Source organism: Diuraphis noxia, unplaced genomic scaffold, assembly GCF_037042655.1.
Source record: "Diuraphis noxia isolate RWA-SAM2 unplaced genomic scaffold, SU_Dnox_SAM2 contig0001, whole genome shotgun sequence".
Taxonomy (NCBI): Eukaryota; Metazoa; Arthropoda; class Insecta; order Hemiptera; family Aphididae; genus Diuraphis; species Diuraphis noxia.
This window is the reverse complement of record NW_028301711.1, coordinates 63615809-63634803: the sequence shown is the minus strand read 5'-3', so window position 1 is coordinate 63634803 and position 18995 is coordinate 63615809. Positions and strand designations below refer to the sequence as shown.

At 30.1% G+C, this 18995-nt stretch overlaps 1 protein-coding gene across 1 annotated transcript; it reads right to left on the bottom strand.

The window, feature by feature from the left end:
• Nucleotides 1–4521: 4521 nt before the first annotated feature.
• Nucleotides 4522–7785, bottom strand: LOC149061252 (E3 SUMO-protein ligase ZBED1-like). The gene is made up of 4 exons (XM_089230901.1): nucleotides 7568–7785; nucleotides 5962–6446; nucleotides 4904–5886; nucleotides 4522–4824 (listed from the first exon to the last, which is right to left on the bottom strand). Exons 1-4 carry the CDS (start codon nucleotides 7783–7785, stop codon nucleotides 4522–4524), a joined length of 1989 nt encoding a protein of 662 aa, XP_089087027.1.
• Nucleotides 7786–18995: the final 11210 nt, after the last annotated feature.

Genomic DNA, 18995 nt, shown 5'->3' with positions numbered 1-18995 from the left:
ATTTAAATAAATATGTTTTGTATAATGTATTTTATGTTCAATATTGAAAATAACAACATTGCAGAGTTTTTTAGGCCCAGTCGTGTAAGTTTTCTTTTGTATTTCTATATTATCCTTTATGATACGCGCCGACAAATTTGTTCAATCGTGCCGTAAAAAAGGTGTGTTATGTTCAATTTCGTTGTAGTCAGAATAATAAAAGAATGAAAAAAACTTGCAGCAAAGGTGCAGTGCAGGACGAGTAAGTCGAATTGTCCGCTATAAGAAAATACGATTTCGGAATTAATATTATATACACCGTAAAAAAAGAATAGGGGAAAAACGATTCTTCACTGCAAGAATTTCTATTATATACATAGAAATAAAGTATGTATACATAGGCATTAACTAACCGCTTACAATAATTTGCGGAGTAGGTAAATTTCGCTCCAGAAAAAAAAGATCTGCGCAGTCATAATATTGTATTGGTATACTGCGTAAATTGCGACCACGAACATTAAACATTTTTTTTTAAATACCATGCAAAGTGACACAATATATTGGTTAAAAATATCAGGAAAAGAACAGTGTAGAATGATGGGAAAAGATACATAAATTATTATAAACAAGAAAAAATGAAAGCAAATAATAATTTACTTATAGACATTGTGCAGGAATTATTGTACATATAAACAAATTAACCATAAAATAAACCATTTACTTATAGTTACCTACTAATATTTAATTATATATTTTTTAATTGTAATTAACACAAACAGAAAAACCATATTTTCAGTCATAAGTCTGAAAACGTGAGGAAAATATTAATTTTTCAAAAAGTCCCTCGACGTAATTTACGTATAAAAACTATTTAGGCCGCTTTCATACTGCAAAATATATCCGAGACATAATGTACATAACAAATTAAAATTTGAACTCAATTTGCATTGACACACAATATATCAAAAATAAATTATTATATTCTGATTGGATAATAAATAATAATAAGTAAGTTAGGCTCGGATTTATATGCACTAATTAATCATGAAATATGTTCTTAAAAATATGAGTTTATAAAATATTGTGCACCAAAAATGGCTAAATATCAAATATGTTAAATTGATATGATACATTCTTTAATTATTCAATTATTGAATTTTATATACTATATATAAGTAATAACAATAAATTCCGAAGAAAATAGTATAAAAATCATAGTAAACCCATCATAATAAAAAGTTTAGTACTAAAAAGCTTTAGCAATAGTTCAGATTCTACATTTTCTATTCGGTTTCGAAACCTGAGTTTGCTTAATAAATAAGCAAGGGTGGAGAAGGCTTTTTCACACAAATAAATAAGTTATTATGTTGGGAATGGAATTATTGGAATCAAAACTTTCAGAGCTTTACTCGATAATTGTGGATAATCTTTTCGAACAAGCCACCAAACATTTTTTAAAAACTTTTGATAAATTTGTATTTTTAAGCTATTATTTTAGTTGATTCTATAAAAATGCTAAGATTTGGAAATGAATTGTACTTCTTTTTTGATAGGTGGGACTCCAGCACAGTTTTAACTTTTTATCGTAGCTTCAATCTTATCATCAACTTACTATGTAGAATCTACACTTAGTATCTCTAACATTGTAGAAACTTAATTGTATATAGAATTACATTATATATCTCGCCATCAGTGTAAAATAGTTAAGATAGATTTATCTCCTATAATGACTTATAAAGTTATGTTATTTATTATAAGATATATTTTATACGAAAAAATAAAAGTAAATAATCCATAAATGTATTGTAATAAAGCAATCGTGTCATGCATTGACATTCGTAAATATGTTATGTGTTTAAGCTGCCACGGACCCCTAGGGTGCCGCGGATCATAGGTTAAGAACCGCCACTCTAGAATGTGTCTGTCTAGGTATTTTGGTGGCTAATACTTTGCTTATTTTTAATGTTTTAAAAATAATTAGAAAAGTCCCCCGAATACTATAATAAGGTGACTGAATGTTTTCAAGGATCGGATCTTCCTTTCGAATTTTTTTTAAAACCAAAATATTTTCAGAGTATTGTTTCAGAAAAAATGGTATATTTTCGTTAAAATCTTGATGAAAATATCTTACTTCACGAAATTTATATTAGGTTTAAATATTTTTTGTTTGCTAAGCGATGTTAACAACAAACTAACCGTACCTATACCTGCCGTTCAATCTCTACATTGTGACAAATATACACCGAATAATCCATTTAACATAATAGATACTCATTATTTGAAAAAGTAGTCATTTTTTTTACATAATTTTTAGTCGTTGAAAAACAACTTTTTAAAATCCTTACTCTAAAGTATTGTATGTTTAGGAATGCTTTGATACATAAAAATTGAATTTCAGGCAAGTTGCGTTTGAGTTACAAATATTCAAATTTCTGATGGCTGAAATGGTTCTACAGGGGCACTTAGAAATATTTTGATCCACTTCCCACTCTTATAATTTTTAAATACGTATCGGTACCTAAATTATAATTAAAGACCGGTTCACGTGCAATAATTGTTAATTTTTATGACGTTTTCTAAGTCCTATATAGAAAATGAGCTACAAATCCAAATCAAGAGGTGCAGATTAATTTAAAGAACGTTTTATTTGCACGAAATTCCACTTTTTAGTTTTTTTGTAAAAATGTATTAATTAATATTTGTATACAAATATTTTTGCTTCATGATCTATTATATCAGTAAATTTAAAGAATTTGTGTTAATATAGAAAATGACGTTAGATCTGTCAAAAGAAATTAGATCTAGTTTGAGTACTATTATACTTATTATTATACTTGATAAATCATTTATTCGATCACATTTTTGTTCTAGTTGTTAAATTCAATTACAAAACTTAAAAATAAAATAATAATTTAAATTTAAATCATCAAATGGATGTAGTTGAAATATTGACAGAAAGACAGAAAATATAGAATGAAAATGAACAAAATTAATACTCTATGAAAAAATCAAATCAGCATATGATAAAAAATTCTGGAAACAATATTTTAAAACAATACAACGATTCAATAAATGAAAATGACGTAGATTTAAAAGAAGGTACTGCTATTATAAGCTGTTAAAACAATGCTCGATAACAATAGTGTAAATGTAGAACATGACGTGTTTGCACAATTAAAACGTATGTTAAGTGACAAAACACATAATTTTAGAGAAAAAACTTAAATATGTTCACGATAATACGACATTCTAATAAAATATTGTAGATAAGTTTAAATTTTGTATTTGTATGATATAATATTGAATAGCTAATGCCAACTAATAAATAATGATATTATAAAAAATAAATAGCAATAAAATTAAAAATACTTATTATATAAAAAGTTATTAATAAATTCCAACTACTTGTCTGAAATTTGGCTTTAATAGATTAAAATACTCGGGATTAAAAATTAAAAATGAGTGTTGTCATTCGTAAAAATAAAAATAAACTTTAATAGGTATGGTTAGGGCTGTTCGATTATTTTTTTTACCACTCGATTATTAATTTCACGTTTTAATCGATTACTTCGATTAATCGAAAATTAATTGTCATTCCAAAAATCGATTTTTAACGACAGATTAATCGATTTTTTTAATGACTAAATAATCGATTAATCGATTTTATTAATGTCTGATTAACCGATTAATCGATTAATCAATTTTTTTATTCACCGATTAATCGATTTTTTTAATGACTAATTAACCAATTTTTTTTATCATGGATAAATTGATTCCTTAACTTCTACACAATTTTAGACAAGATTTGCAGGATGACTATGACATATTGATGTAGATGTCCACTTACTTTTATAATATTATCCTTAATACATTCCGAATCGTTGAATTCAAAACTTCATATTAGTAATTAGTACAGATGTAAAATTTAAATATGTAATCAGGTAATCTATATTCTATATTATTAGTATGAATTGAGAACATATTTTAAGGATAATCTGAGTCTGAGAATATTTGTAAGTTAAACAAAGCATTTTACAGTGTATAAGAGTAAAATATATAAGAATAAACAATAACTATAACAATATAAATTATAAATTATAAATAATAATAAGTTGTGAATATTCATTGTTATCATGTAATAATTAAATAATGTATAATAATATAATTATTATTTATATTATATGTAACAGCCTCTTTTTTCCATTAAAAATCTAAAAAAATAATTTGCTTAGTACATAGGGTCTAGGCACTAGGCCCTAGGGACATCAATACATTCTGCTACTATGGCTATATTATGAGAATAATTATTAGGTACAGGAATAGCTTATCATAATAAATAAGACTGTTTTTTTTTTTCAGTCATTTTGACTTCTTTTAATTCATACATAGAAATATAGAATAGTAATAAAAAATTAAAATATAAAAATTATCTTTATAGTAATATAATAATAAATATTAATAATATTTAATATTAAATAAAAATAATTAAAACTTTCCCTTTAGTCTTTAGAGTGTAAACAAATAAATAACAATAATAATATTTTATAAATTAAAAGGAATTGGAACAAATTTTTTGTTCATCGATAAATATATGAGTTGAGAACAATGATCTTCAGTAAGTGATGCCCTCTGATCAGTAACTATGTTACCTGCACGGCTAAACACTCTCTCTGAGGCCACACTAGTGGCTTGTATACACATTAATTTATTTGCCATTACTTTCAAAAATGGAAACATTGTTCCATTTAGATGCCACCATGTAACTGGACTTTGTTCATAGTCAACTTTCGGTAGATTGAAATATCCATTTATCTCATTTTCTACTTTATCGCCAATAGATAGTTCCTGGATAGAAACAATACAAAACAGCACACATTGTAATAAATAATACATACATTATATTATTATAAAAGAATTTCCTTACCGTATAAGTAGATTCTGTCGATTGTACATCATAACTAGTATCAAAAATTGCAGAGAGCCCAGTTGATTTTAATTTTTTTGGTGGAGACTCTGAACTCAATTCTAATTTTGATACAGAATACTGCCATGTACTTATACATTCTTCTTTTAAAATTGCTTTGAATGATTCTAAATCAATTGAAGTATGTTCAATATCAATTCTGTCCAATTTGAATCGTGGATCCAAGGCAGTACACATTTTTAATGTAACATTATTCCCATAACGATTAGTGAAAACTGTCATCATTGTTTCTAGCATTTTTTTTTTCAAAACTAAGCAAACACTATTTTCTTCGGTAAGCACTTGTTCGTCAACTTCTAATATTTTTTTCAGGATCATGTTAACAACAGGTAATATAGCTGATGCTGTAACATAAGACTCGCCTGCTAAATTATCCGAAATTTTTCGAATTGGATCTAGTGTTGAAATTACTGTTTTGAGAATTTTGACTTGGTGTTCATCGATCATTCTATCTTTAAACACTCCTTTGTTGTACGTTCTTAAAAATGAAGCTAAAGGAAGTTCTTGGGATAAAACTACTTCTATGAGGTCCAATAAAGACCACCATCTAGTCTTTGAGTATGATGGAAACTTCACAGATTTTAGCCCATATCGATGTTGCTCTATAGCCATCTCCTTAACTGCCTTCCAGCTGTATGCGAAAATATTTTGTATTGCCCTAACTTTGGTAATGGAAACTTTAACTTCATCCAACTCAAATATTTTTTTGACCGCTGTGTTAAAACTGTGTCCAAAACAAGGAACATGTGGTATTTTTAGGTTGTCAACAGCTTTTAGTACATTTGCACCATAGTCTGTTGATATGGCGCCAATGCTAGCATCAACATCACAATTGTATTCTAACAATTGTAGCTGAATAGCACTTGCTAGATTGTCTCCCGTATGACTTTCAGATAGCTCTTGACAACCCAAACATATAGAAACTGTAACATAAAAGTAATGCATTAGCAATTAGTAAATTTTTAAATAATTTTAACTAAGAAATCTTTACTATTTACCTAGATTAAATTGTTTGTCCAAAAAATGGCAAGTCAATGCCAAAAAAGGCTTATTGGATACTGATGTCCAGCAATCTGTGGTTAATGACAAAAAAATAGTAGTTGATACTATATTTTGTACTATCAACTTTGTTTCTTGATAAAGATCAGGAATTCTTTTGTTGGTAAGGGTACTCCTACTAGGCAAACGGTAACTTGGATTTAAAGCACGAGTATAAGCCTTGAAACCTTCTTTTTCGACTAAATTATAGGGCATCATATCTACAGCAACAAAATATGCAAGAATTTTATCTAGCTTAAGTTTGTTGGACGGTGTCAAAGTAAATGATGTCATCACAGTCTGTTTTGTATGTAGTTTGGTTTTCTCTGTTGTAGTAGAACAATTACCAACTTCATTACAAACATTTACCAATGGTAATGAAAGTGATGAACATAAAGTTGATGTTGATGCATTTAAAATGTCAGTGTCTTGTGAAGTGGTCAAACTGAAAAGAAATATTAGTATTATAAAATATTGCAACTGTGAGGCTAAGAATGCTTAAATAAACTGCTTATAGGTAGTATGAAACAAATGTCTGTGTTAGAAATGTAATAGATTTAGTAAACATAATAAATAAATATAATTATATTATTTAATAACAAACTTTATAAACATAATATACAAATTAGTAATTACTAGGGCAGAGGACTTGTAGCATTTGCATATTAATTGTTTTGCTGCACAGTCACAAAAATAGCAGAGTATTAAACAAATACATTTCATACTTTCACAAAGCTGGTTTTAATATTGTATTGTGCATATAAATGCATATGTTGAGTTTTTTCAGTTTTTAGGGCATATTTCTTCCATTATATACTTTTAGATGCATATTTTAAATAATTTATCATATTATCAATATTTTTTCGTCGACGTTTTTATTTATTTGTTTATACAACCTCATTATATTACTCTAAATATATAAAATATTAAAATATATAGTATATAAATGACTAGTGTAGTCTTAAAAGTTATAATTTTTATTTGTTTTTATTAGAATATTATGATTTATGTTGTTATTTGGTTGGTAAAACTTTTAATAAATCTATATTAACTTAATTTAAATATGTGGTATTGAATATTGATAATGAATAGTAATTAACACTTCCATTTCAGTAAACTGATTAGAAACAGTTGTTACAACTTACAAGTGTATAAGTATAAGTTATACCATTAAATACATTACCTATTTTTTTCCTTTTGGAAATTTATCATTTTATCGACCAAATTTTGTTCACAATAATATTATCATAAGCATAAATAATAATTTTAATTAGGGCCCCTTCGTTAAAAGTGACACTGGGGCCTCAGTTAACCTAGTTGCGCCACTGTCCTCTGCCCTAGTAATTACTAATAAATAATTTTAAATGTTAAATAATATAAAATGTACATATTTGCTCTTTTTATTATATACCTATCAGATATCTATATTGTTACTCTTTTAATATAGTTTTAATAACATAAAATACATTTTCATTATTTTAATAATTTATTTGTATGTGTATTATTTATTACAATGTGTGCTGTAAGCTGTTTTGTATTCTTTCTATCTAGGAACAAAATACTTACTTGTCAAGCTCAAGCATGTCGGACGGTAGAAGTTCACAATTTTCAGTTCCTCGTTTTTGTTTATCAAGTTCATTATATTTTCCTTTGTGCGATTTTTTGATGTGGTTCCACAAATTTGTAGTGTTTGAACCCGAGTTTGAAAAACTTTTATAACACATATCACAAGTCGCCCTGTATCCACATTCAGATTTAGTGAAAACATTCCACACTAAACTCATCTTCGAAGGAAATCGAGAATAAAACAATAGTCAATAATGACTAAATGGCAAAAGTAGTAATATTTATCTTTTAACTCAATGCACGAATACCGGAATACGATTAAATATTAATACGATTTGCGAATGACAAAATCTTACAGTTATGGTTGGTTTCTTGTTAGCAGAATGCAGACGTAAGATAAGATAGACTGATAGACGCATAGCAGCCATATAAAAGTAAACACAAACACACAAAATGTAAAAAGTGCTAAAAATAGAAATTAATTCGAACCGTCAAAACACGATTAAAGATAAGATTATCTTTAATCGTGATTATAATAGGAAATTCGATTATTAGATTAATCGGAAATTCGATTATTTCGATTATTTGATTAATTGGAAATTCGATTATTTCGATTTTCGATTAATCGGAAATTCGATTATTTCGATTATTTGACGATTAATCGAATTTTATAAAAACCGTATAATAATCGATGGGAAAAAATAATAATCGTTATAATCGATTAATCGAAATAATCGAACAGCCCTAGGTATGGTAACAACGTGAATTTATTTGAAAAAAAATATTTTCAAAAACTTTTGTTTTTCGTGAAATTATATGCAGAGCGTGTCTAACGTTAAATTGTAAATCATCCAGGGGTATAATATTATATAGTTGTATACCGTATACCTGTACTGTGGTATAGACCGCATAGATACATCGTGCAAATGCTGGCGGGTACGTACCTATACTACCAATATATATGTAATTTAAACTGTGACGAGCGAAACGATTCGTTTCCGGGGCGTTCTGTCCGGTGTAAACACCCGCCGGAAAAAAGTAGCAGACGGTGGCGAGCACTTCTCCACTCATCCACTTCTCCGCCATCTCCATCATCACTACCTCCACACCAACGTTTCCGTATTAGGTGTGTTACTGACGACGACGGGTCTACGAAGGTATGACAACAATTCGTGCGGGTTAAACGAGTGGGTGGAGAAAAGAAAGCGACAGTACGCTTCGAAAAATCGGAAAATTGCGATATAGGTACCTACAAAATAACCGTTTGTATTTTTTTTTTACGTTGCCCACAGCTTCCCGATTAGCAAAGGTGCGCCGGGGCATGCCATTTAACCTGCAAAGGCAGCGTTCTTTTTTTTCCCCCCATACACCTATCCGCCGTCATTTTATAGTGATGTCAGACATTAGCCGTAGACCTATATAGATTGAGGCTTGAACAGTGCTTGTTTTGCAGGGAACGAATTATAAAAGAAATGCAAAAGTGTAAAAAAAAATGCACTTAGGTACTTGAATATTAATATTTTTTATATCGACAAGGATTTTTAGAGTTACGCATGAATATTTTTTTTAAATATGAGGGATTTCGCTGCTCCACCCTTCGAAAATATACAAACACTGCCCACGGGACACGGTTTAAATAATTATTGTTTACGAGTACGAAGTATTAGTATAAAATTATAATAATTATTATACTTATGCATACAACTCCATTAAATCAGTGAATATAAAGTACTGTGGATCGAGTATGTGTTATATTTATTTAACCTATAGTCTAAGATATGAATAAAATATATATAAAAATATAATCAACCATAATAATTATTTTGTGATAGTTCGCATATTATATAAACACAATATAACCTTACTCATTATACTAACACAATTATACACAACTATACTATATTATACTAATATGCAGAACGTTTTGCAACGATCGCGGCACATCAAACAAAAATTAAGAAATCTGTCTTCGATTATTTTATTACATTTTATTACACAAACATACAGTATAGGTATTATAAAAACCAAAATTTTGCTGGTCCGTCCATGCAGTCCAACGGACCCCCTAAAACACGCCACTGAAATAATTGGAACAAATAAAGGGCAGTAGTGACCACACTCATTTTTGTAAGGGAAGCCGACATTTTTACGACTTTTCCGCACCGCTAATAAGTAATAATATAACAATGAAAAAATGTTTTCACATATTTGACAACCAGACGATATTTATTAATTCGATAGACTTAAAAAGTAGGTTACCGATAAAAATTTGGCATTTCCATCCGATCGCAATAAATCGATATAAATATAATATATTTTATCGTTTTTGTTAAATTGGTTATCCGTCAAAAAACGTTTTATCTTAATGTGACTGAAAAATATATCTCCATTATATACAGATATATTTTACGTATTAGTACGCTGACAGACAACTTTGACATAAATGAATGCATATTAGGAGCAATAATAAGTTTTTTTGGAATTAGTCTATATAATTTTGAAAAGATCAAAAAAAAAATATTTATATAAGTACCTATGAATTGAAATTGACGATAAATGTTATTGTTTTAAAATTACCTTTATCTGCTATGTATACATGTGAAATATGTAAATTAAACATTAAATAAATACAATTCGAAGTTAAATAATGTTTTTTGCTACCCTCGGTCCGGTATATTTTGCAAATGAGAAGTTGGCAACCCTAGTCACATTAGCAGCGTTCGTGTTGTTATATATGGTGTGTATAGCATTATACTTCATCTCATCATAATGAAATAATACGCCGCTGTACCCAGTCACCCAGCCACCCACCGCCATTTTGATAGTGGTGTCGGCACCGCGAAGACGTCCCGATTTGAATTTTGGTTATACTGCAATAATTCAGTTTTCAGTCGAGCGTATTACACGAGTATACTCGGATACTCCTACTATATGGTTCTTCAGTCCGTGGTATATTTTATTATATATATATATATTTATATATTTTTCCGCCCAGAGTCTATATATAGTATATAAGACAAAGAAGCCAATTCAAAAGTGAATATTCAATATCGCGTATAGCGCGCAGTAGAATAATGGGATCTCATTTAATCGTGTCAATTTTTTCCACACGGTTCAGAAAGCGTCGTGTGCTCCCGCCGGGTGTCTATATACATGCAATAATATTATAGTCGTTGACAAAAAATCTGTTTTCACCCTGCACATGTGACCTACCCGTGCATAATATATGTGTAGGTGGTTATGCATGGCAAATCGAAAGATGTTTTCGATGTAAACTGTCCAAGCGAGAGTGTACAACGATATCCCGCCGAGTCATTATATTATAGTGATGGAGGCAGAAAAAAAATACTATAATAATGTATATATATATATATATACAGATAATCGGCGGGGGTCACTCGCCGCTCGTTTGGACGCAGTTTAAATCGAAAACATCCTTCGGCTTGTTATATATATATGCGCAATAATACACCACCTCGGGGATAGGTCACTGCATGCAGGGTAAAAAAGCAATTTTTTTGTCACCGCCTTTACATGTATACTATTTTATGGAGAAATACCCGGAGGGATCACTCGCACTGCTAGATCTACAGGGAGAATATTGTACTTCTATACTCGATAAATGTATATTATTAATTATAACGATGATAATGATGGTCAACCGTATAATATATGTATATACATAATATAACAACGCGGAAACGGTCTGAATAATTCGATTAATAAAATTGTATACACAACAGTATAATAGTATGAGCTCTACGATACATAAGTTGGACTTGATGGCATATTCTATTGTCCGCGGAGTTGCAGGAGAAATTAAATAATACCGATAAACCAATACGTTTCTCAGTGAATATGGTATTTAATCACTGCAGTTTTATAATATAATAAATACATATAATATAAAAGTATATATAATAATAGATACGCTTAAGACGTTCTAGAGAGCTGGTCCCTTAAAGAGCGTCTTAAGCGAGTTTTACTGTATATCAAATATAAGTCATGTAGGTATTATTATATTACACAGGGTGTCCCGCGAGGATTTACCCGTTGTGATATCTTACGAAATAATGGAAATATCAAAATTTTCGTTTTATAATAAGATTCATAAGGATATGAACTACAATAATTACTTCATTTTTAAATTTATTTTAATGTTTTTGTACAAAATTTAAGAAATATATTTTTTTTATTTAATTATTTCCAAAAAAATTAAAGATGGCCATTTTGTAGAGTTTATTTTTCTAAAAATATTGACGTTTCAAAATTTATTTTCATTAATTTCTTGATTTTTAATATTTTTTCTAGTTTTGAAGAAATAAAATATGATTATAAATTCATAACTATTAGAACACGGAAAATATTTGGCCGGCCGTATGGGAATGCGCGCGGCGCGGCGGGTCACATGTTTGATAACATTACGGTGTTAAATAATTCGCAATTTATCTCGAAACTAAAAAAAATATTAAAAATCAGGAAATTAATGAAATTAAAATTTTGAAACGTCTATATTTTCAGAAAAATAAACTCAACAAAATAGCTATCTTTAATTTTTTTTGAAATAATTAAATAAAAAAATATATTTTTTAACCTTTTTACCAAACCATTAAAATAAATTAAAATATGAAATAATTGTAGTTCTTATCCCTGTGAGTCTTATTACAAAACCAGAATTTCTATATCACCATTATTTCGGGAGATATCGCAATGGGTAAATCCTCACAGGACACCCTGTATTATAGCTTGTTTAGCTTATTACATGTTATAATTTTTTTTTTTTTTTTTTTTTTTTAATATGTGGGTGTGTATAGGCGTATATGACGTTTACACAGTATTACACTTTTGTCAATAATTTTTGACGAATCATCCACAGTGAACAAATTATGAGCCCTACACAAGTGTTCGTTCATCGTCCTATGTGGATGGTAACTTTTAATGTGTATATAGTATATAGGTATGTACTGTACGTACTGTGATTTCACTTCTAAAATGATCATCAAAAGTGAACCGTGTAAACCCGGTTTTACACTCGCTATTACAGTTAAAAATCAAAAAAAAAAATATAATACCTATATTATTATTAAAAAATCGTATACAAGACTATATAATTTATTATATTATATAAAACCATAAATCCCCTTCTGAGAAAACACTATATGTACATGATATGCACCTACACACGCGTATTATAATAATACACCACGTCGTGCGCACACTCGAAACGCTCTGAAACACTTTTCCCGCCGCTGCAGTCACAGCCTGCACCAATAACTACACGTCAAGTGCCTATAACCCTCATCGCTACAGACGTGTAGGCGCATATACGTACAGTGTATATTGGTTGTAAATAAGGGTGCGACGATTCCGGGAATAACACTGTTCGTTCCCGTACACCGTATACGTATATCAGGTCCCTCGCGAGGTTATTATATTCGTCGTTTCGTGTGCATATTATTATAATATTTGCACGCGGGCGGGCTGCTGCACATTGTACGTATATATATAGGTGGGCAATAATAATGCATTGCATAGCTGCTGCGCGTCGCGTTGTTGTTCGTGCACCCCGTTTTCGCTCGTTGCTCATAATACGCACAATACTGTATACTATTATTATTATTTGGTTTTATCGACCAATATATAATATGTCGTCTCGTTGGAGTGTAGTAACACGTATAAATGAATTATATTTATTCGTCATATTATTATCTCGTCACGACGAAACACCGTTTGAATTCGGCTGCAGGCTCTATATCGGACGTGATTTTCGAGTTACGGAGGTACCTATAATGTAGGTATAGGCTACGCCAGAAGTCATCAAATGACGGCGCGCGCGTTGGATGCCGCTTGTAGCCAGCAGACAAGAAAAATAAATATAAAAGCCGATAATATATTGTATGTGTTCTAATGTTGTAAACGTATCGTTTTTGATTATTGCAGGTTTCCACTGATTTTTAACGATTTTTATGGGCCACGAATTTCCAAATGTGTTATATGGCCTTTCAAACATAATAATTGGTATCCCCTCTGGGCCACGTTGATGGACAAATATATGAAAACAAAGCATCTTTTGATATAATTTATATTATATATATATGTTTATTAAATACATCAATTTTTACTTTTATATAATTTATATTATATATATATGTTTATTAGATACATCAATTTTTACTTTTAGATACTCATTATACGCATGATACTAAAATATTAATAATTTACTAGAAACTAAATACTGCATTTAAGATACACAATAATATATTATTTTTATTAAATATATAATATGTTCATACGAAAAATGGGCAAAGAACTTGAGAAATAAACGTTACTGCCTATATTTAGTCAGAAATGTGTAGGATTTTAGTACAGTATATACATATATATATTTATAGGCAATAAACTTAACAAAATACTAGGCATACCAATAAGCCTAATACCACCTGTCGCTCAGACATATAATAACCACAAGAGTAGGTACATAAAGAATGTAAAGACAAGCGAGTAGTGACGACGACCATTTTTTATCAGAAACTCGGATAACTAAAACAATTATACATCTATGTTACGTTTAAATCAGTTATAGGGACTGAAATAACATATTACTATAATACGGCATACGACATGCCATGACGAAATAGATAGGTATCATCACAGTTATAATCGTTTGTTCAATATGTGCATCAGTGCATCACTTTCACTTCCAGCACTTGTTGTAGTTTTCTAATTCTGATTGGTTGATTTTTGTCATATACATGTGAAGGTATATAGGTGAAGTAATGACATAGGATGCGACACCCATAATATCTAGTATAAGGAATGATTATTAATTCTTATAATATACTGTGATGATAAGACCTTTCTATTTTGTCATGCACGTACACCGCCATTATCTGTGTTCAATGATAATTGATATGGTTTTATTATTATTTCTCAAATGATTTGTGCTAAACATTTATACGCTGAATACACAACAATGTATATAGAAATATAATATAATAGAGATTATTTTTTTTATTTAAAAATAATAATAAATCAACGATCATTTTTATTTTATGTCTTTACACAAACAAACAAAAATAATAGATACCTACTGCAAGATACACAAAAAAGTGTTAAGATATAAGATAGAAATGTATCTAATATGTGTTCCTTATAAGATACTGCCTATTTGGCCATCACCAGGGCTCGGGACTTAAAGCATTTGTTTTTTGTTTATTTTTATGGATTGACTTAAAGTGTAGCATAATGGATGAGTATGTCATGTTATAATACGTTTAATTATGAAGTTTGAAAGTGCTTTTTTTCGCTTGTTACAGCGATTTTTCAAAAAAATGCTTATTTCCAGTTTTTCTGATTATTTTTGCTTTTTGACCAGTATTTCTACATTTTTATAATGTTTTCAACTATTATAAATATCGTTTACCTACCTACATTTCATTTTTCAGAAAACCCCTCGGAAAATCCATAACATCCTTAAAGTCTCGAAAGTGAATTTTAATTTATTTTATAATATAAAGATAAAGATTTATTTTTATTTTGTTTGATTTTTAGTTAGAATTTTTTAGTTTTTAGTTTTTTGATATTTTTGCAAAAATTTATGTTTCTTAAATGCTTATTTGAGTGCTTATAATGATGTTTTTAAGAGCCTTTTTAAGCGCCTATTTTAATGATTTTAAGTGCTATTAAGTCCCGAGCCCTGGCCATCACTATACTTAGCGTTGTATCTACTCAATTCGTTTGCAAGACAATTAATTGTTGTATTATATTTTATGTACACTGGTATGGTAAGTAGATATTTTAAACAAGATTCGTATACTTTATATAATATCATACTGCCACGAACAAAGGCAACATTTGAAGCCTCTGGAAGGGGGGGGGGGTGGTTGTTCCTCTGGCATTTTATAGCGGGGCAACGATATCGTTTGGCTCCATACAGTTTTGAGCTCTAATTCATTGAATATTGAACACATTATTTTTCTGCATAATACATTTTTGTGTAGGTAATAACTAATTACTATAACTTGTCATTTAAATATTTATGCTGTAATAACTGGTACACTTAATGTTATACTCATTAACGCATATATATAGTATCTATAACAAACTTGTTATATTTTCACTACCTAATTTAACAATTATTGTATACAAAATCTCAAGGACTGCTATATTATATATAACGTTAAGATTTAATATTGTATAGATTTGCTATTGGTAAATTTTTTTTTTTTGTGGGGGTTGGGGGTTTGAAGTATTCAAGGATATCACTTCCTTCCCATTGTTTATTTTTAAACACAATGGGTAACACAAATTTATCAGAAAAAAAAAACTCCAAGTTACTGCCATGGAGGACTGTCAATAACACTTGACGACAGGATTGACGATTGAAGATTGTGGACTTGCGTGTTTGTTTTACAATGCTGGTGTTTTTTTATGTCTGTGATTATTTTTTTTGTTAGAAGGGGAGTGATCCGATCGCTTACTCATGCTGACTCAATTCCGGCAGCAAATTCGATTTACCTATATGTGTTGCTCTTTGGAGAGATAAATACATTAAATATAAAATATGTTCGTAATAAATGCCAACTTATTTATAGTACCTATACCGAGGTAGTATTTAAGAGGAATAAAAATATTTTTTGTTAAATAATTAACTGCTGTAAGGCTTGAGCTAACATGCAGTTTTAAATAAAAATGCAATGTTTTTACTTATGCAAGATATTACGAGTACTCACCTACGCGTTTATCCGGTTTATCGTTTATGCAAAGTACACTTACATACACTTTTAAGGAATTTTTTGTGAATATATATTTATATGGGTTAAGTTGAGTGATTGTCATATTTTGTTGTATGCTTATAGATAATATTCTTGTTGATTGTAATTAGTTAATGCCCACCACTCGGACTGCGGTTAAAACAATGATTTTATATTTTTATGTAGGTATTATTAAAAAAAAATATGTTCAGCTTATGACCAGGTATGATTGCTAAATGATGATAAAGTAGTGTTGAACTTGTTGTTTTACGATAAGCAAGAATTGGCTGCGTACAGTGTAACACGTAATAATAACCACCATTCTCATTACTTTTCACAATATATATATTTTTTTATTGCCTCATTGGGATTTACGTTTGAAAATTCAATTACCTAATATTTTAATTATGAAAACGAAAATTTTCGATAATAACGATAAAATCTGATTAAATTATTCTCTGTTTTAAATTGTATTTATTCTTATACTATTTAAACTATTTTAAACTTTATATTTAAACGACGAATCCGGTAAAAACTAAAAAAATCCAATACCTACGTTTAATATGTATTTTAATTAAATTTTCATTTATTTTATTGAATATTCATAGTGGCAATATATACAACGTATACGAATACATTAGCGAATGGCAAATTTTTTTCACTTGCGCAAAATAATCAGGATATGTGCCATGTGCTGTTTTAAAAATATATCCTTAGTTCATCCTGGAAGCTTTGCAGTAGTTAAGTACAGTACACTATTGTTAAAGTATCTATTACGACACCGATGGCTTATAAATAAAAATATACGGATAGGACCAAGATAGGTATTACCGAAATTAAAATTATATTAATTAAGACGTTATAACCGCGCGTGATGTTTCCGTTTTACAAACGACCCATAACATGGCTAACTGTACGTTCACTATAATCTATTTTACTCGGTTATTTTTAATATATGAGCGAATAGTGTAATATTACTCAAGTCTAAAAGTATGAAAATTATCTAGGCCGTAGATTTTTTTTTTTTTAATTTTAACGCAAATTAATGAGTATTTTAAAATTGTAAATCGTAAATAAAATTATATATACTATTTAACATGATATTATTATTTATACTTTTTATATTTTTTCCCTATAAGACTAGACATGTTTATGGGATGGAAACCTTTTTTAGCGTTGAAATTTCAGTGCGGGGGTCCTTCACACACACAGACGCATATGTGATCTACATCGTACAATCTTCCAACTGCCCAATCATAATAGAGGGGTGATGAGAGTTTGCATTTTAAAATTATAAATTATAAATCGTTAATAAAATCATATTTTACACGATTTTTTCTACTAGACTAGACTCTATAGAAACCTCAGGCCTCAGTCTTTGTTAAGAAGATGATATCAATTATTTTCTGCGACGGTACTAAATTTAGGAGATTGTAAGTTTAAAAATTCCCACGGTTGTATATTTTTTTTGTGTGGAAATTTTAACGGAAACTAAGATTTAATTATTTGAAAAAAAAATGGAAGTCATCAGTATTATTTTTCACAAATTTAATTTGTATTTATCTGAATTTTTAAACATTCAGTTAAAACTATATTTGATTATACCTACGCAAATAGCATGTCACTAGTTTTTATTTTTATTTTATTTCAAAACCCTCATAGACAATAATTTTTATTGAGTTATTAAAAGTGGTTGATTTTTGGAATATAATCGTGTAGACACATTCGTTAAAATATTAATATGGTAAACTTGATGTTTAATTTTGATAAAGCCTATCTATTGTACTACATTTTATCAACCATACCCAATATTTCATGATGTCTATTTTAATTTTAATAATTTATGTTTTTTAAAAATATTTTCGATGATTATATTCGTTAATTATTAAGGGTGGAATTTATATGCTACCCTAAACTCTACGTTCAAGTGTTGTCGGAATCGGCGGCATTTCGCCTATAAGGCTATAAATTGCATAAAACCTGAACGATAAATTGAATTAGATACGTATAATAATGTTATAGTCGTGCACAAAGTACAACATGCGACGGAAGGATATTGAAACGAGCTGCGAAAATTTATAAAATAATTAAGCGAGAAAATGCGACGCCGATCATGACCGTGCACGCCGCCGCCGCTTTGGAGGGGAGGCGTCGAGCGCCGCGTGCGTGCAGGCGCGCTAGCGCGAACTTCCGCGCCCGTGCGCGGTCGCGGCGCGTGCGAGCGAGAAACAGATGGGCGGCGGAGCGAGGGGATCGGTGAGCGAGAGTGAGAGAGAGTGAACGGGAGACACGGCCTCGCGGTGTTCCTCAAACCGCGACTGTGTATGAATCGCGTGCGCCTCTTCTCGGCGATTATTACCGTTTTACTCTTTCGTCTATTTATTTACATTTTTTTTTTGTCTCTCCCAATAATTATCATTTCCCCCGCCGACAGACGTCCCGAATTTTACGCGATTCCGTGTGAGTAAGTTAGCCCCCCCCTCCTCCAATCGCACGGCGTTTACGACGTAGGTAAATACGCGTGGGAAAAAATTTGGGCACCCTCCCCGCCCCGCCCCGCTGCCGAAGCATTTTTTTTCCGATCGGTCGCCGCCGTGGCGCACCAGTACCACCGCACCGCCACCGCACACCGACGCGCGGCGTATGTGCGTAGTCGGCCGTCGTTCGCATCAGTA